The following is a 17,399-nucleotide window of genomic DNA, read 5'->3' as shown; positions in this document are numbered from 1 at the left end:
ATAACAAAATGTTTTGATTAGGTTTATGTAGTGTATTTGATACTAACTTCCTCTCGATCCAATGGCGCAGCAACAGTTATTTGTCCAGTTTTTCTGTCAATAGAGAATTGCTTCTGTCTGTCGCCCCGTTCTATATAATACGATATGTTGCCGTTCTCTTCGCTGTCCAAATCGTTCGCGTATACCTAAAAAACATTAAAACAATAGAATATAACATCTTAATATGTAAAATATATCGCTTCACTTGTGCATGAAGTACTTTCTATTTTAATAATTATTCATATTTCTATTATTGCGAGTAATCACATTACATATAAAATTATTGTAACAGAAAATACACGAAACTCACTTGCGTAACTTTCTCCCCGATTTTTGCGTCTTCCCTCACGAAAGCCCTGTATGAAACCTCGCTAAAGATCGGCGCGTTGTCATTGCTGTCAGTGACAGTGATGTTGACAGTAGCGTGATTACTCAGCGGTGGAATGCCTCCGTCGACAGCTTGGATAGTGAGAAAATAATCGCGAGCTCGTTCATAGTCCAATTGTTCGGCAATGATTATGACGCCCGTTTTGGCGTTTATTTGGAATTTCTTGTGTTCGTTACCACCGACAATCGAATAATATATGTCGGCATTAATTCCCGTATCTTTTGATGTAGCGAGTACATGAGCCACCTCGGTACCGATCGCATAGATCTCAGGCACTTTCGCAAAATAGATCTTGGAGGCAAACTCAGGTGGATTGTCATTGATGTCCTGTACGTTAACGATAAGTGAGGCGATGCCCATCAGCTGCGGGGTGCCCTGATCGAGCGCTTGAATAGTCACATTATACATGGCCTTGGTTTCTCTGTCTAATGGTTTGGCCAGCGTGACTATCCCGCTATCCGCCGCGATAAGAAAGTGGCCGTCCGCTGAATCGATAAACTCGTATCTGATTTTCCGATTAATACCGATATCGTCATCTGTAGCGTGTACCTTTGTCACTAGCGTACCGACTTCCACATCCTCGGGCAAAGTGCTGCTGTATGTTTGCATAGTGAATTTCGGCGCATTATCATTGAGATCGGAAACGAGAATTTCCAACTGCGATGAACATTCCCAGGTTGGTTTGTCTCGATCCTGCACATGAGCCATCAGGGAATATTTGGCTTGAGTCTCGCGATCGAGCTGTCCGACGGTTTTCAATACGCCCGTTTCCCTATCCAACGAGAATTTGTCATTATTGTCACCGGTTAAATAGAATCGTAGCTTAGCGTTCGGCTCGTCGTCATAATCGGTGGCCAATACAGTCAGAACATAGGCGCCAGGATGCGAGCCTTCGGAAAGTATCTCTCTGTAACGATACCGCAGACAATACGGCGGATTATCATTGACGTCTAAAACTTGCACCGTCACTTTCGTCTCGAAGACGTATTTTCCATCAGTACCGATAATCTCAAGCTCGTAACGATCGATGGTTTCTCTGTCCAAGGATTTCGCCACATACACTTCACCGGTAGATCTGATTTGAAACTGTGATCTAGGATCACCAGCCGTTATGTAAAATTCTATTGGCGTATTGACGTCTGAATCTTTATCGATTGTGATCAACTTCACTACAACCGTTCCCGGTAGAGCATTCTCGTTTACCGTGGCCTCGTAACGATCGTCGACAAATGCGGGCGCGTTATCGTTATAATCCTTTAGCTTGACGTGCACCGATGTCCTCGCAAAGTGTTTCGGATTTCCATTGTCAGTGGCAACCACCTGAAAAGAAAATTATTACGTGATTATCTGAGATAAATATATTCAGATAGCAAATTATTCAAAATATTTAATAGTATATTTACCTGAAATTTATATTCTGGTTGCTTCTCCTTATCGAGTTGCACCAATGTCGATATCCAACCGGTATAGGCGTCTACTGCAAAAACATTTGCTAGTTCTCCTATGTCCGAACCAAACGAGTAACGCACCTCGCCATTACTACCGAGATCTTTATCGTGCGCGATAACTTTTAATATAGACGTTCCCTCCTCGATGTTTTCAGCCAAGCTAATCGCATATGGATTACTCTCAAATTTCGGTGCATGATCATTCTCATCCAACACTTGAAGAGAGATCTCGGCGAGAGCTGTGAGTGGCGGATTGGAATCGGTCTCGGCGAGAACACCGATCAAATGATTATCTTTCAATTCTCGGTCCAATGGTCTCGCCAACGTAATTTGACCGTGAGAATCAATCGTAAAGAGCGGATTGTTCTCGTCACCTGACACTATGCGATACGTCACTGTGCTGTTAGTGACGGTTTTAAGTTTCGTGATCGGCGTGCCGACAGAAGAATCTTCCCTTATAAAGAATTTATCTTCTTTTCGCTCAAACAGAGGAGGAATATCGTGAGGACCCATTATATAGATGTTGAGTGGTACATCAGTGTGATGTGTAGTTGTACCTCTGTCTTCCGCACGAATGAAGAGCTCGAACAACTGATTTTCTAAAAATAATGAATATTCATTTTTTATATTGAAAAAATTTTCAAGATGAATATATCCATTTCATTCATATATTCTATCTACAACGTAAAAATGAAATGCAATATTTTTACTTACCCCACGGCACAGCGCTTTTCTGCAAATAGAGTGATCCTGTGTCGGGGTTTATACCGAACAGAGATTTAGCTGGTGACGTTTGCAAATCATAGATGGAATAAGTAATCTTAGCCGCTTCGTCTTCGTCCGCGTCTTGCGCTTTAACTTTCAGGAATGATGTATTTATGGACAAATTGCCTTGAATAGTCGCTTTGTATTCTCTAAGAAGAAATATCGGTGAATTGTCATTCTCGTCGCCGACCTTTACACGCACCATCACGAATCCAGATCTACCGCCACCGTCCATCGCCATGACCAGTATTTCATAACGCTTTTGCTCTTCTCGATCAAGCTTCTTACGGGTCACAATTTCGCCAGTGATTTTGTTTATGTCGAATATCTCCTTCATCATTTCCGACATTATTATGTACGTAATCGCGCCGTATTCGCCAAAATCTTCATCCTCGGCCAATACGCTAGTGACCAATCTTCCGGGCAACTGGTTCTCCAAAACAGTCACTTCAACCACCGGATTCGGAAATTTCGGATTGTGCCTATTTGCTGGCAAGATCTCGATCTTGACACGGGTGAAGCTGGTATAGACACCATCGGTGACGGATACATTGAGCATGCTGAGCTTCTGTTCGCCAAAGTTCTGCATGTTTATCAACGAGATGACACCGGTCGACTGGCCGATGTTGTATGTTTGCTGTTCGTTACCGCCCACGATGGTATATGTCAGTTTCTCGTCGATGTAATCCGGATCGCTAGCCGATACCACTGTCACGAATTGACCGCGTTCGGCGTGCTCCGATAGAGAACAAGTGTACGAGGGTTGCTCGAACTTCGGCGGATTGTCGTTCATGTCGATCACGCTCACCCAGACATGCGCCGTGCTCGACAAACTTGGGACGCCGCGATCCATGGCGATCACCGTGAAGTGATGGGACTCGTGAGTTTCATGGTCCAAGGATTGCTTGAGAAATACCACACCCTCATCAGGATCGATGTGGAAGAGATCCGTGCTGTTCTCCGTGTCGTTTTGAATGGCATAACGGACTTGTTGATTTATACCTGTGAAAACATGAGTGCGCTCTTAGTATTTTTTCTAAATTTTATCTACATAAATCTAGAAGAGATAATCCGATGATTTAACGTGGTTTAAATTTAATTTTACCTGTGTCATTGTCCCTTGAACTGACTCGTAGAACGGAAGTACCGAACGGCGCTGCTTCCGATATCGAGATATTGTAAGAATCTTGCGTAAATTCGGGCGGGCAGTCATTTACGTCCAAAACGAGAATGCTGACAAGCACCTCGGCGTAAACGCCTGACACACTGTCGGTGGCGCGTACGGTCAGTTCATACTGCTTCTTTTGTTCATAATCCAGCTCATCCACCACATAGATTACACCTGATTTATACGAAGAGAAAATTGTAGACCCATAAAGCACTATGCAGCAAAGTGTCTACACATCCGTCGAATGTTTTCTACGCCAAGCGTTTTCCTTAAGAATGATGAAAAGTGAATGCGAAATCAATCTACAATAATTTATCAATATCTGATTTTTATATTATTGCTATTTTCATTTTGCAATCATTTAGGACGATAAATTCAAGGGATCGTCATAAAAATTAATGTCACGACATTTCTGTAAATCCAACGGATTCGTAGACACTGGAAGATAATGACAGTCACGTTTATATAAAAAAGATCGAGAAATCCCGTAAATAATTTGCCAATGCTATTGTAACATGTGCCTGCACCTTTTAAGAGATAAAAATTGACATTGTGATTGTTACCGATATCGCAATTTTGTGTTATCAAGTCTTTTTAAATTTAAATAATCCAGAAAATAGGATGGAGATAACGGCAGTCCGCCTTATGTAAGGTGCAAGCACGTCATGCGAGCAGATTGAAGCTATTGAAATCTCGTGAAGAAAATGAGAAAATGGGTGGGCCGCGTACGTTCACATCCAGGCGAAATATTTATGATGTGTCTAGAGCGGCCTCGGATCGTGGAACGATATAGTGCGTGTAAGCAGCTATTGTGCTCCAAGCCGGTTTCGTGTGGTTCCATCGCGATTACAATTTAACGAGACCCGCCCAGATTACGATCGTAGAAAAACGGGAAGCAAGAACAAAATTAATTTTGTGGAATGGTATATACGACAAAAGCGGATTACAGAAGAGAAGAGAGAAGGAGCAGGGATGATATCATCAAAAGAGCAGATATTATAATTATTTTTTAAACTTTTTTGTCTTCGTGAAAGAGGATATTAATTTCCAAGTGAATACATGCAACAAGCTTATATCATAAGCTGACAATCATAGCTAGCAATCAAGCGTTTAATGTTACTTTCACTACGTCACTAGTATCATGCATCGTGATTAATAAATCTAAATGTTGCGAATAATAGATTATCGAGTAAGATTATTTGAGAGAGAGAAGAGGAATTAAAAAACGTGGAAAAATGAACATTCCAAACTTGGAAAATGTGAAATGCATCTTATGCAAATTTCAGAAACAATAAATCGCGTCATGTCTGTTATATTAGTTGCATCTAATTTAAGATAAATGACAGTTCTCGCGTATATAAATGACATATATATTTTACATATATATTAAAAGAGAGATATTAATAGACAGTTGTACATGTCAGTTATATGTTGTTATGGTAATTGTATAAGATAATTGAATAATTTGCATCGATCAAAATATTAATTGGAAATGCAATCAAGCACTGCAGGAATCGATAAACTTATATATATATATATATATATATATATATATATATATATTCTGAATTATTAATTAACAATTTCTAATTGTAAAACTTTGATTTTATATTGTGCATGACAATAAGAATCTTAATCTTTTTAAATGTGAATCGAAAAGTTGTTTGATTTGTTTCTTTAAGAATTTATGAGAGATTTCCACTATTATACAGATGTACAAAATGAATTAAGAGTTTTTGAATTAAAAACACAAGCGAGAAATTTAAATTGGAAGCTCCATATTGCATTCAATGTTATCAAGTCGAAGCGCAAGCCACTTTCGATTTAGTTATTGAATCTCAGATTTATCCAAGTTCAATTTCGTCGCTCGCGCATTCTCTCAAATCCGTTCAACCCAACTGCAGCAATTTGCCTATGATATTACGTCGTGCATGAACACAGAGCCGGTGTGCAACATAGCATAGCAACAGTACAGACCGATAGAACTAGAATTTTCATTTTATACTCACAAGGACCATTGTTACTGTCAGGGGCTGCGAAAACAGGGAGATATAACAAAACTTTAATTTCTAGTTTCCAGACAAGCAGTCGTAAGAGATACATATAGGACAAATATTATGATTCTAACTGAATGATCTATGAGAAATAAATATGTATAAATATACGAGCAACTATACTACAAAAGTACATAATTGGAAAATATATTTACTATAGTAGAAAACCAGAAAAAAATTATGAAAAATAAAAAAAGAATACATAATAAGATAAAATGTAGAATCGGCGCTAAACATTTTTGATAAAATCGTGAAAATAAACGTTTTTTAAAATTAAAATTATGATAGATTTATATTATTCATTTTTCTCGACTTCCCTATTTTCTCTTAATCAATATCGTTATGCGATTAGAACTTAGTAACCAACTACCATAATACAGCAAAACTGATAATGTTTACTAAAATATAGCCAAACCAGCAATATATCATAAGAAATTCTATGATTTGAACAGTGTAAGTCCCACAGCCAAGTTATGAAATAAAAACGGGAATGTTTAACCGAGATCCGAGGAAATATTCATTTTAATATAGTTTTCACGTATTTTTAATTAAAAAGATTTTGATATAATAATAGATGCGTATATATGTTATTTTTATTGATTAATAAATTTTTCAAATAAATTGGTTTTATGAAATTTTTTGCTACACAAGTAAAAAATAATTGTATCGCCAATTCTTATACGTTTCTACCATTTTTCACTGTATCATTTTTACAACGTTACGCTATACGTCATACGAAATTATTTTCTAACGTAAAATTCACGTTTGTCATCCGATAACACATGCCAAGAGATTTATATCGCGCATTTTACTTACCCGTGTTGAAATCCAGGGCAAACTCCTCAAAATCATTGCCCTTAGTAATGCTGTATATGAGTTTGCGATTCAAAGGTGACTCAGCTTGAATGGATAACGCCAGGGGTGAATGTACTTCTATACTCTCCAGCACGCTATCCGTGTAGAATTGCTTGTCAAATACCGGCATCGAGCGATCTATCACCTTCACGTTGACTGGCACTTCAATGGAGCATGGCGTTATTCCTGCAATCATATTTAGAAGCTCATTTGAAACGAGATCAAGTGGAAAGCGCGAATGTGAATTGACTTTGTATTCTAACGAACTTACCGCCGTCGTACGCGGCGATTGTAAGCTGATACTCGCGATTGTGACCTTCGAGATTTTGCTTCAACGATATCTCGCCCGTCTTTCGGCACACCTTAAATAGTTCCCCGTGACCTTTCTTCAATTCGTATCTCACCTCGCCGTTATCGCCGCTATCCATGTCTATCGCGTGAACCTGAACGGCAAGAACAAGTTGTTTAAAATTTGCATATGTAAGAATCGAAATGGAAAATAAATTGAAACGCAAAGTCTAAATCATATATTAAGCATGCATTAGAAGTCACGTATTAAAAAGCACTCTACCTTCGTAATGACTTCGCCTTTTTGAGCATCGACGGACACAACAGCATAATAAGGTAGATTAACAAACATCGGGCAGTTATCGTTGATGTCGAGTATAGTGACGTTCACTATAACGTGAGCCACTCTCGGCTTCTCCCGGTCTGGTGGGTGACTCTTCGCCTCGACGATTAATTCGTAATGATCGCACACCTCCCGATCGAATCGTACGCCGGTGGTTCTGATCCCGCCGGAAGTCGGCCCGATTACGAACATGTCGGTGGGATTAAGAATGCTGAAGACAATGTGCTCGTTCAACGAGCTACCGAGGACATTTACCACTACCACGGTCGTAATTTTCGTGGAATTCTCCAGGATGGCACCCTCGTACACGCTCTTCTGGAAGATCAAACCGGAATTCTCCGACTTCTCCACCATCACGTTCACCTGCGCCACGCTCGAGTACTTGCCATCTGACACTCGCACGTGAAGAAGATAGCTTCTCTTCATACGCTCGGGATTATGGACCGTAATAATGCCGCTCTGAGCATCTATATTGAATGTGTGAGCCTTGTTCCCGTCAATGATGTCGTACCTGTAACAAATATAAAATGTCATCTGTAAAATTAAGGCTCCTGAGTAGTCACCGCAGCCATATTGAAATCGTGACGTCAGAAGCGAGAAATAACACGCTAAGAATTCTTGCGTGCCATTTTTAAATAAAAAGATATTTTGAAAAAATAGCACTACAGATCGCTTTAGCACACTTGTAAAATATTCCGAAAACTAAGTTTTTCCCTTGACGGTTAATAAACTGCCTTAAAATGAGTATCAAAATAAGCGAGAAAACGCATGGTTTGACAACTGTTGAAAAGAGTGAAAAATGTTTTTTTACTATATTTCTTGCTAAACTTAGTTTTCGGAACATTTTATGGGTTTCACAAACACGTTACACGTCACAGCACTAGGATAAAGTGAATAATAATGAAATGGCACGCAAGAATTCTTAGTCGTGTCATTTAGACTGTCAAAATGTCACTTTTGACGTCTTATAGTTTGTCGTTTTGCAGTGTGAGGCGCATTGAAAATTCTGATATGTGGTCATTTGTTATTGATTTTTTCATGTCAGGTGATATTGATTTTTATGCATAGCTGACTTTATTTTATTTTACATATAAATTTTGAGATTTTATTTGTTGTTTCTTATATACATGTTTATTATGTACATTATAATCACTATAATGTACGATGTACATAATAAACATGTATATAAGAAACAACAAAATAAAATCTCAGCTGTGCAGTAAAAATCAATAACATTTCATGAAAAAATCAATCATACACACCGCGCGCACACACACATACACAAATGCACACATACGCACGCACATGTACACAAATTTATGTTACCTCACAAGATTTATTTATTTTATATGATATATTTATTAATAATCAAATAATAATATACATTTTTATATTAAATTTTAATGATAATTTTAATGATAATTAAATATAAACACAGGACCCTGCCTATCCCATATATCCACCTCTTCCTCTCGATCTTCCTCCCCTTCATCCTCCTCTCCATCCTCTCCATCCTCCTCTCCAATTTCTTCCTCTATTTGTTTTTGATCTTATGAGTAAGAAAAAGGCTATAAGAATCAAACCACAGTAAAACAAGCGAAATTTTTGAAATGAGAAATATCCTTTAAGAATTTCACTCGTTTTACTGGGGTTTGGTCCTTATACCTTTTTTTTACTCATATGATTGTTATCAAAAGGACCCAATTTTAGATTAATTTATTGTCAAGATTGTTTTATACATAATGATCCGTCATCTGTTATTGATTTTTTCATTTCAAGTAATATTGATTTTTACTGCACAGCTGGTTTTATTTTTTTATTTTATTTTATAATGATAATATAGATTATTTTCTATAATTATATTTCTTTAAAAAAATGTATTTTATTTTTCAGATATGAAAACATGTAAAAACATTATATATAACTCTATTTAAATATAATAATTAAACAATTATTTAAATTGTTATTTAAAAAATAATTAAATATTTTCTATTATATTATAATTTGTTAATATTATAATTTAATATTGTTCCGTGTTTTTATAATAACGGAGGCTTACGGTCGATTGAGCGAGCCGCGAGAGCTCTGCGACCCTGAACAGGAATTTGAGGTCCTTATCATCGGGCATTTGGAGCCATCCATGCGCACAAATCGAAATGTTCTGGCGACACTTGCGAGCGCGCGTCGCGCAGGATCTAGCGATTAGCCAATACTAGAATCAACCAATACTAGAATAACCGCGTAGCGGCCTTTAATTGGACCACGTACTCGGCCGTAAGACTTCCGCTTTCTTCACGAAGAAAGTCTTCTTCTTCTCGATCGGGCGCTCGTAGCGAAACGTCTTGCTAGCTCGCAGCAGTCTCCGCGATAAGTCGACCGCGTCATCAAGCATCACGTTAATGCTTACGCGAGCGAGTGAATCCGCGAGTTTTCCAGCATTGTTCCGGTATCGCTTTACCATAGTGCACGCTCGAATAATCGTCGCGCGTGCGAGCGATTATCTTCTGATCGCGGGTACGGAACTCACGGCTATCTTGGCCTTCCGTAGCCGAGCCGATACCGCGATACGGTCGAGAAGCCGCATGTACGACGGCCACAGGATTCTGTCTGTGGCCTGTCCCGCTCATCGTTGTATTGTTCAACCAGTGACGTGTAATAAACAAATGACTGTGATTGTGAACACGCCGCCTCTTTTTTTTGCAAAGTCCTTTCGCCTCCGAAGCATCGGGTCCCAGTCGGGAACGAATCATCGCCTGCTCCCGACTATCATTAATTAATTTTCACGTGTCGTACGAAAATAGACAAAGTTTGATCCTGACGATCCGGATCTTATAAAATTAAAATAATCGCACAAATATAATATTTATAATATTTATAATATTTATATAATATTATAATATTTATAATTTGTTAATATTAATTAATTATCATAATGTATGATGTACGACATAATAAATATGCATCATATGAGAAACGACAAAATAAAATCAGCTGTGCAGTAAAAATCAATATCATTTGACGTGAAAAAAATCAATAACGGATGACGCATGAGTATGTGTGTAAATGTGTGTTACACTGATTGATTTCTTACCAATTAGTAACACACTTCACTTATATGGTAAATCTTATTCTTACCGCGTATTTTTTTTGTCGTCACCGTCAACTCAGAGTTTCGCGGTGAGTGTTCAGGAGCCTTAAGCCATAGATACTATTATGTCGCGACAATATTAAAACTCTCATTTATGAGGTAATTAATAATTGAAGAATTATTTACAAATATTTAAATGATTTAAATTTCATTTTTTATGTAAAAATCGTACAGGAAATATATCATGATTATGAATTGTAAATTAAGTACCTGCATTCAATGATAAATATGAATAAGAACTGAAAAATGTATAGATATTTTTGCAATACATACCTCAACGAGGTTCCCTCGGAACTATCGGGATCCACGGCGTTCACTCGAATGACAGCGACATTTTTGTATGTCGGCGTCAGAAGCGTGACGTTGTAATCAGTTTTGGAGAATTTGGGCGGGCAATCGTTAACATCCGTCACGGTTATCATCACTTTGGCGGTGGTCTCGGACGAGAGCTTCGGCTTGCCGAGATCCGAGACCTTCACGTGGAACGAAAACATTGGTATGGTTTCGTGATCGAGCAACATGACTGTGCGAATGGCACCGGTGCTGGAGTCTATGTGGAAATACTTTCGCGGTAGATCCTCGACGATGTCGTAATTGAGTAACGCGTTCAACTCGGAATCCGCGTCTTCGGCCTTGATGACCAGCGGCGTGCTGGTGTTGGTCAACACGAGAGAACCGATGCTAGCGCCTTCGCTGATCTCACCGCTGTAGAGCGCCTGCAGGAATCGCGGCGCGTTATCGTTCCTGTCGAGCACGTGGATGATGACGTTGCAGGTGGCCGACGCGCCAGCCATGTTCGTCGCCGACACCGTCAGATTGTAGAACTTGGTATTCTCGTAGTCCAGCTGATTCTTGATGACGATCACGCCGGTGCTCGGATTCACGAAGAACGTGTCATTGCGATTGCCGCGTACAATCTCGAACTGCAACGATGACGTGCTCCTCGCTTCCACGTGCTTCACGTACGTGCCCAGCTGTTGGTTCTCGTATATCTCCGCGGACAGCTCCTTCTGGGTGAATCGCGGCGGCGCGTTGTCGGCCATTGTCACCATGACGTGCACCGGCACTGAGTTGGTTAAAGCGGGAGAACCGTGATCGATCGCTTTCACGAGAAGTATGTATTCCGACGAGACGCCGAGATCGAGCTCGCGAGCGACGCGGATGAAACCGAGATCTGGATCGATGGCGAACACGTTGCCGACGTTGCCGGACGTGATCGAGTAGGTGATCCTTGCGTTCTCGCCGCGATCGCGATCAATCGCGCACATCTGCACCACGGCTGTGCCGATCGGCGATGTCTCGTATACCTTGCCTTGAATAATCTCGCTGATAAACTCTGGTTGGTGGTCGTTGTGATCGTGGACAGTAACGATCACCCGGGCGTAATTGCGTTTGGCCGGCGTGCCCTGATCTTTAACCATCACCGTCAGCACGTGCTCCTCGATGGTCTCTCGGTCGAGTGGTTTGTTCAGCGTAATCGAGCCCAGCACCGAGTCTACGTGAAAGATCTCAAGCGAGGCCTGGGTCTGCGCCGCGTGCAGGCTGTAGAAGACCTTCTTGTCCTCGTCCTCGTCGGTCGCGTGCAGCTGCAGGATCTTCTCCCCTTCCTCGACATTTTCGGAAATGTCGACGCGATACGTGTTCTCGGTGAATTCCGGCCGGTGATCATTGATGTCGATCACTGTAACGAGTAGCTGCGTCAGCGCCGTGTGCACGCCGTCCGTTACACCGATCGTCAGATTGTAAAAGTTCTGAGTTTCCCAGTCCAGTCTCTTGGCCAGTAGTACATTGCCGTTGTCGCGGCCGATGAAGAACTCGTCGCGCTTATCGCCGTCTAAAAAAAACGCGCCGACAGATTTTAGGATGCCCTCTCTTTTCGCGATGCATCGCGAAAATCCGATTTTAAAATATGTACATTTCGTTTTTATCTTTGTATGTATATGTGTTATTAAAAAATTTAAAATTTTAATTAACGCATGACTTTACTTTTGATGTGATTACGACAAAGAATACAAGAATATCTTAAATTATTAGCAATAAGTGTCAAGTTCTCACCTAAAATATCATACCACAAGGCATCGCCATCCTTGTCGCTGGCTTGCATGAGCGCGACTAAAAAGCCCGCCTGATCGCTTTCCGTGACTTGCACGCTTTGATTATTTGTCTTGAACGCCGGAGGGTTCTCCGATTCCTTTGGTGCCTCTACAACTTGAACGGAAACTCGAGTCTGATGACTACGCGGGGGTTCTCCGTGATCGGCCGCTCGTATCTACGGAATATATAGCATACGTGGAAGTTCCGATTCAAATCGAGTTTACATCGCAGGAATACCGGTATGAATATGCTGCATTATAAAGTCAGAATCTGAAACCCAATTTGACGTAATTTGCGTAATACCATGTAAATTCACTTCAATTTCTTCTCGCTCCAATATTCTCCCTTCATACGCCAGTGTGTCATGTAGTTTTACACAATTTCACAAGAATATAATAGCCAATTATTATACATTAAATATTCTTTACATTGTTTTTTCATTTTTATGCTTTAGAAATTTGCACATTTACGAGAGATGTTAATCCACAATGCATAATAATTCGCGTTATACGACAGAGAGATACAACTCTATATAATAATTATCTCTCCCTCTTATATTATTATTTATCTTAACTATTTCATGTATAGCTTCTATCCTCGATTAAATTTCGCGAACTCGATTTTACCTCATATTTACTTGATTACGTAAAATCATGATTCCTTTCTTTAATAAATAAAGTAGTTATTTGTACACTATTTACCATCATTTCGTATTCTTGACCAGCCTCGAACCCACGCTGGGAGTACACCATGCCTGTGGTGGGATGAATTTTAAACTTGCCCTTTCCTCGACCGCCCTTGATGCTATACTGGATTCTTCCGTTTTCTCCGATATCTTGATCGTATGCAAGAACCTAACACAAATTTCGAGAGTTATCCCGCTGTTGCTTTTGTTGTTGCTGTGTTACGGCAAATACATCCACTATGGCGTAAATCTAATGTTAGTCTAATCTATAGCCGCGTATAGACTATAAATAAAATCGACATTGCAGACAGTGGCTCGTTTAACATAATCATTTCTATCGTAAAATCGTAAGATGGTTCTCACCGAAATTTAAATACTTGAAAGAATTTTTTTAATGTTTCTTCTTTAAATAAAGAAATAGCTTGACGTAATATATATCCTTTAAATTCGGGCAATTACATGTTCCTTGTAGCATCGCGAGACAACGAGTCTTCGAAGCACATTGGCATTCACACAATCCACATGCGATACATTGAGAAAAAGAATTAAGATCGTCGTGATAATAAAATGTATAGCAATCGCTCTATTGCCGTGTGTCGATCAGCCTCAAGCGTGTCAACAGAGTGTCTACTCAAATTTTGTAAAACAATTTCCTGATCCTTCAGGTTTTTTTGTTCAAAATTTCAAGTAAAGAGAATTTTTTGGATGCAATTTTCTAAATAATAAATAATTTTTTTATTGTGTGCGTTTTCATTCATAGAGAAAAATAAAGAGATACTTAAGTTTCAATGCTAGATTTGAAAATATACTGAAAAAAACTAAATAGCTTTTAGCTCGGTATCTAAGATAAACATTTTTCATCTGCACAACATTTTTAATTTTTTATCACTAAAATTACGATAAAAATATGAATTATTTCTTCTATATTCTGTTAAAACATTGAATGTATAAAGAAAAATACATATCATATTTTAAATACGTAATTTAGTTGGCTCTTGTCGACTGGCTACAATATAAGAGCAAAGTTATCAAAGAGAGAATTTTAAAATAAATTTCCCGAGTTCTGTGAGTGAGAAATAAAATTGTATGAAAATTCCGATTTTTTCAGAGATAAAAAAATCGCAGGTCTTGCACGCTTTTGCAGAGAGTAGACACCCTGGTCAACGATCGCGATCGCGATAACACGTTAAGAACGTGATCTAGTAGCCGTGCGAAACGAGAACTGCTACGAATGCATTCGCCAGCTATTCTCGGCAAGAGAGAGTCCGGTGCACATACGTATGGAGAAACATATGCTTGTCTATACGTTACTCTCCGCAGTCTGCGCTATTGCTCCGATATCTCTCCTTCCGAGCGAGCATTTTTCTACACGTCGGTTCGTTGACGGCGATCCTGTTCCTCTTCTCGCGCGTGCATCTTCCAGATGACGTCGCGCGGCGAAATCAAGACGCGATAAATTTGACTAATTACGTTGTCGCCACGTGAGAAAAGGAAGAAATCTCGATATCTCTGGATCTGTTTTATGCAGCGCATGCATTTTCACACATGCACCGAGCCCGGCGTCCTGTTTGCAAATTTCAAACGTACAGTCGCGCTTGTGAAATATACATATGCAGGCGCAATCTATTGTAGCTTCGTCCTATTTCCCTTCGATCGTGCGTGCGAGTAAGTATTTTTCGATCGTGAATCTGTTATCCGCGATATACGGTATAATTCTTCGGAAAAGAAGCGCGCGCAAATATTTCTCAATTCTGCAGTAATAATGAAACGCAAATGGCCCGTGCTAAGCCGGGATATCGTGCGGAAAATTTCAAGGAGAAACCGATATCCTTGATTCCCGCATCAAGATCCTCGGCGGTGCAATCATTAGTAGCGATAAGAGATAACGGAACATTCTCAGGCGACAGCTTCGCGTACGATAAGGCAACATTCAGGAGCACAATACACATAGACGAGCACAAGAGAGGCACGCGAATTATCAGATACAAGTGGAGGAACGCGAATAGGAGGGCTAGAGACAGAGAAGAAAGACAGACGAGGAACGAAATAAGGCGCAGCCAAAAATGCTAAAAGTGACATATATACATAATCATACATAATGAAAATTATAGAACCTTGAATAGTCGCGCATGGGAAGCTCAATAAATTTATCGCGTTTCATTTGCCATAATTGTTACCTTTATTGGTCGATAATTCGATTATACATGCATGCGCGACTAATCAAAGTGCAATCAGTTAAATGCGTGTACACATGTAGTCCTATCGATGGACAGTAGCACGAGAAGAAGAAAGAGATGTATAATTACAGAAAAATATGATTGATCGATATATAAAAGCGTTCGTGAATTAACGCAAACAGCTCGCGTAGAAATGATATGATTCAATCGCATAATCAAATATAGTATAGAATATATAGAGCTATAGTCGCGCGCGTCGTGCCAGACGCTTTATTTTACGTGCCAAGGTGTCCTTACCCTGAAGATACGATCTCCTGACAGGGTGTCGGGGCTAAATGTCTCCCAAGTCCCGTTCTCTAGTAACGTATCGCTCGAAAGGTCGAACTCCCGCGAGCGGTTCTTCGATTTCTGTCGAGAACCAGAGAGGACAGCATTTAGCCTCAGGACTCTGTTTCTATCGGCGATTCGAATTTTTTCTTTTCTTTCCTCCCGACGCGGCTACGTGTCTACGTGGCGATCGTTTATCCTCGTTACTTCTTGCAATCCGACGTCACGTCGCCCGAGAAAAACTCAAAGTCGATTCAAGTTTCGATGCAATAAAGCCACGCGCGACTTGGAGGTGCTTTTGTAAGCAGGAAAAATCTGATATTTTTGCATAATTTTGTATATATTCTCTGATTTTACATCGACACGTTATATTTAATATTATACATATTATCACGATATATAGCTATGTATTTAATGCACGTAGAAATAAAAATTATTTTCTTTTTTAATACCCTTCCTCTTTTAAAAGTTAACAGATTTACAATGTAAAGCTTTTGATTCGAAAAATGTTACATTTTTTAAATATAATATTGCAATAGAAAGCATTTTATTTACATTTTTTTATTATATGATGCAGATTAAATAAATGAGCATGTATATTATAGTTGACCGTAAGCAAATAATATTAATATTTATGCTCTGCATGAGGATCGATCAACGTAATGACTGTGATGTAATGAAAATTAACAAGTTTTACCCTATTTCCGTACTAACTAAAACATTATAAATTTCCGTATCTTTAATTCTTATGACAATCAAATCTAGAAATCAAAACTACACTTTTATCATTATTTATATGCATTTGGCAACATAATTTCGTAATCGTGCCTAATTGTAAGCGCGTTGCATTTAAGTATTGATCTGTTTTAAACCAAGGTCGTAAATTTCCCCGTCTTCAATTAGGTCTGCATCGTTTCAACGACGCCTCGTAATTTAATTTGCGTCGGCCGATCTCCAGGGTCGATGCTCGTGTTTGCAGCGGACGTGCGACGTTCATAAAGGTTCGCCGTCGTATTCACAAAGGTTACGAGAGAGAGGGGAAGAGAAAGAGAGAGAGAGAAATGGGATGATGCTGTACCGGGAATCTCGTGCTTGTGAGCTAAATCTCTACCCTTTCTACGCGACGATACTCGGTGACGGTTACTTTGATCACATCGAGAAGAGAAGACTTTGATGGGAAAACGATAACGAGAAGCGAGGGAGGAGAGGTCCCAAGCAATCTGTTTCGTGTTGGTGTAATATATCAGACTGTTTTTTATGGTCCGACACACACAGAGAAAGAGAGGCAGGAAGAGAGAGAGAGAAAGAGACAGTGCGGCGCCTCTCTGCGAGTTGTGGGTCGGTGAAATATTCGCGGACTCTCGAGATAGCGTCAAATCGTCATCGCGGGGCTGACGAGATGTGAATAGAAATTTTACGCTTATGTCGCGGGGTGATTCATCATCGCATTGCGGATTAAAAAATTTCACAGATTGTGCGCACGTATATACAAAACGAGGTGGAAAAGGTGATACTTTTTACGCGGGGACAACAATGGAGAAAGCGGGGGTCGCTTTGGAGCGATTTGTGGATCGGCGACCGCTTTGTTCCCACTCGATCCGTTCATCGATGTGGAAATGT

The 17,399-nt window shown here is 39.7% G+C and overlaps 1 protein-coding gene across 8 annotated transcripts in view; it reads right to left on the bottom strand.

Moving 5' to 3' along the window:
* The window catches only part of Kug (FAT atypical cadherin kugelei), a 302,654-nt gene that overhangs the window by 8,985 nt on the left and 276,270 nt on the right, over window positions 1–17,399 (bottom strand). For 5 of the 8 annotated variants that reach the window (XM_083109722.1, XM_083109721.1, XM_083109723.1 and 2 more), the window contains 13 exons: window positions 15,750–15,860; window positions 13,292–13,444; window positions 12,552–12,765; window positions 10,770–12,330; window positions 7,289–7,859; window positions 6,989–7,160; window positions 6,679–6,903; window positions 5,818–5,841; window positions 3,746–3,982; window positions 2,590–3,642; window positions 1,831–2,474; window positions 350–1,747; window positions 48–185 (listed from right to left, as the gene is read on the bottom strand). In XM_083109722.1, coding sequence (XP_082965848.1) covers window positions 48–185; window positions 350–1,747; window positions 1,831–2,474; window positions 2,590–3,642; window positions 3,746–3,982; window positions 5,818–5,841; window positions 6,679–6,903; window positions 6,989–7,160; window positions 7,289–7,859; window positions 10,770–12,330; window positions 12,552–12,765; window positions 13,292–13,444; window positions 15,750–15,860 — 6,501 coding nt within the window. The remainder of the gene's footprint in view (window positions 1–47; window positions 186–349; window positions 1,748–1,830; window positions 2,475–2,589; window positions 3,643–3,745; window positions 3,983–5,817; window positions 5,842–6,678; window positions 6,904–6,988; window positions 7,161–7,288; window positions 7,860–10,769; window positions 12,331–12,551; window positions 12,766–13,291; window positions 13,445–15,749; window positions 15,861–17,399) is intronic. The other 3 variants (XM_083109724.1, XM_083109726.1, XM_083109729.1) reach the window with 3 other exon arrangements.

This window comes from Camponotus vicinus, unplaced genomic scaffold (genome assembly GCF_025532165.1).
Source record: "Camponotus vicinus isolate PSW18456_S1 unplaced genomic scaffold, iyCamVici1.0 SCAF_1, whole genome shotgun sequence".
Classification (NCBI taxonomy): Eukaryota; Metazoa; Arthropoda; class Insecta; order Hymenoptera; family Formicidae; genus Camponotus; species Camponotus vicinus.
This window is presented reverse-complemented; position numbering and strand designations above follow the sequence as displayed.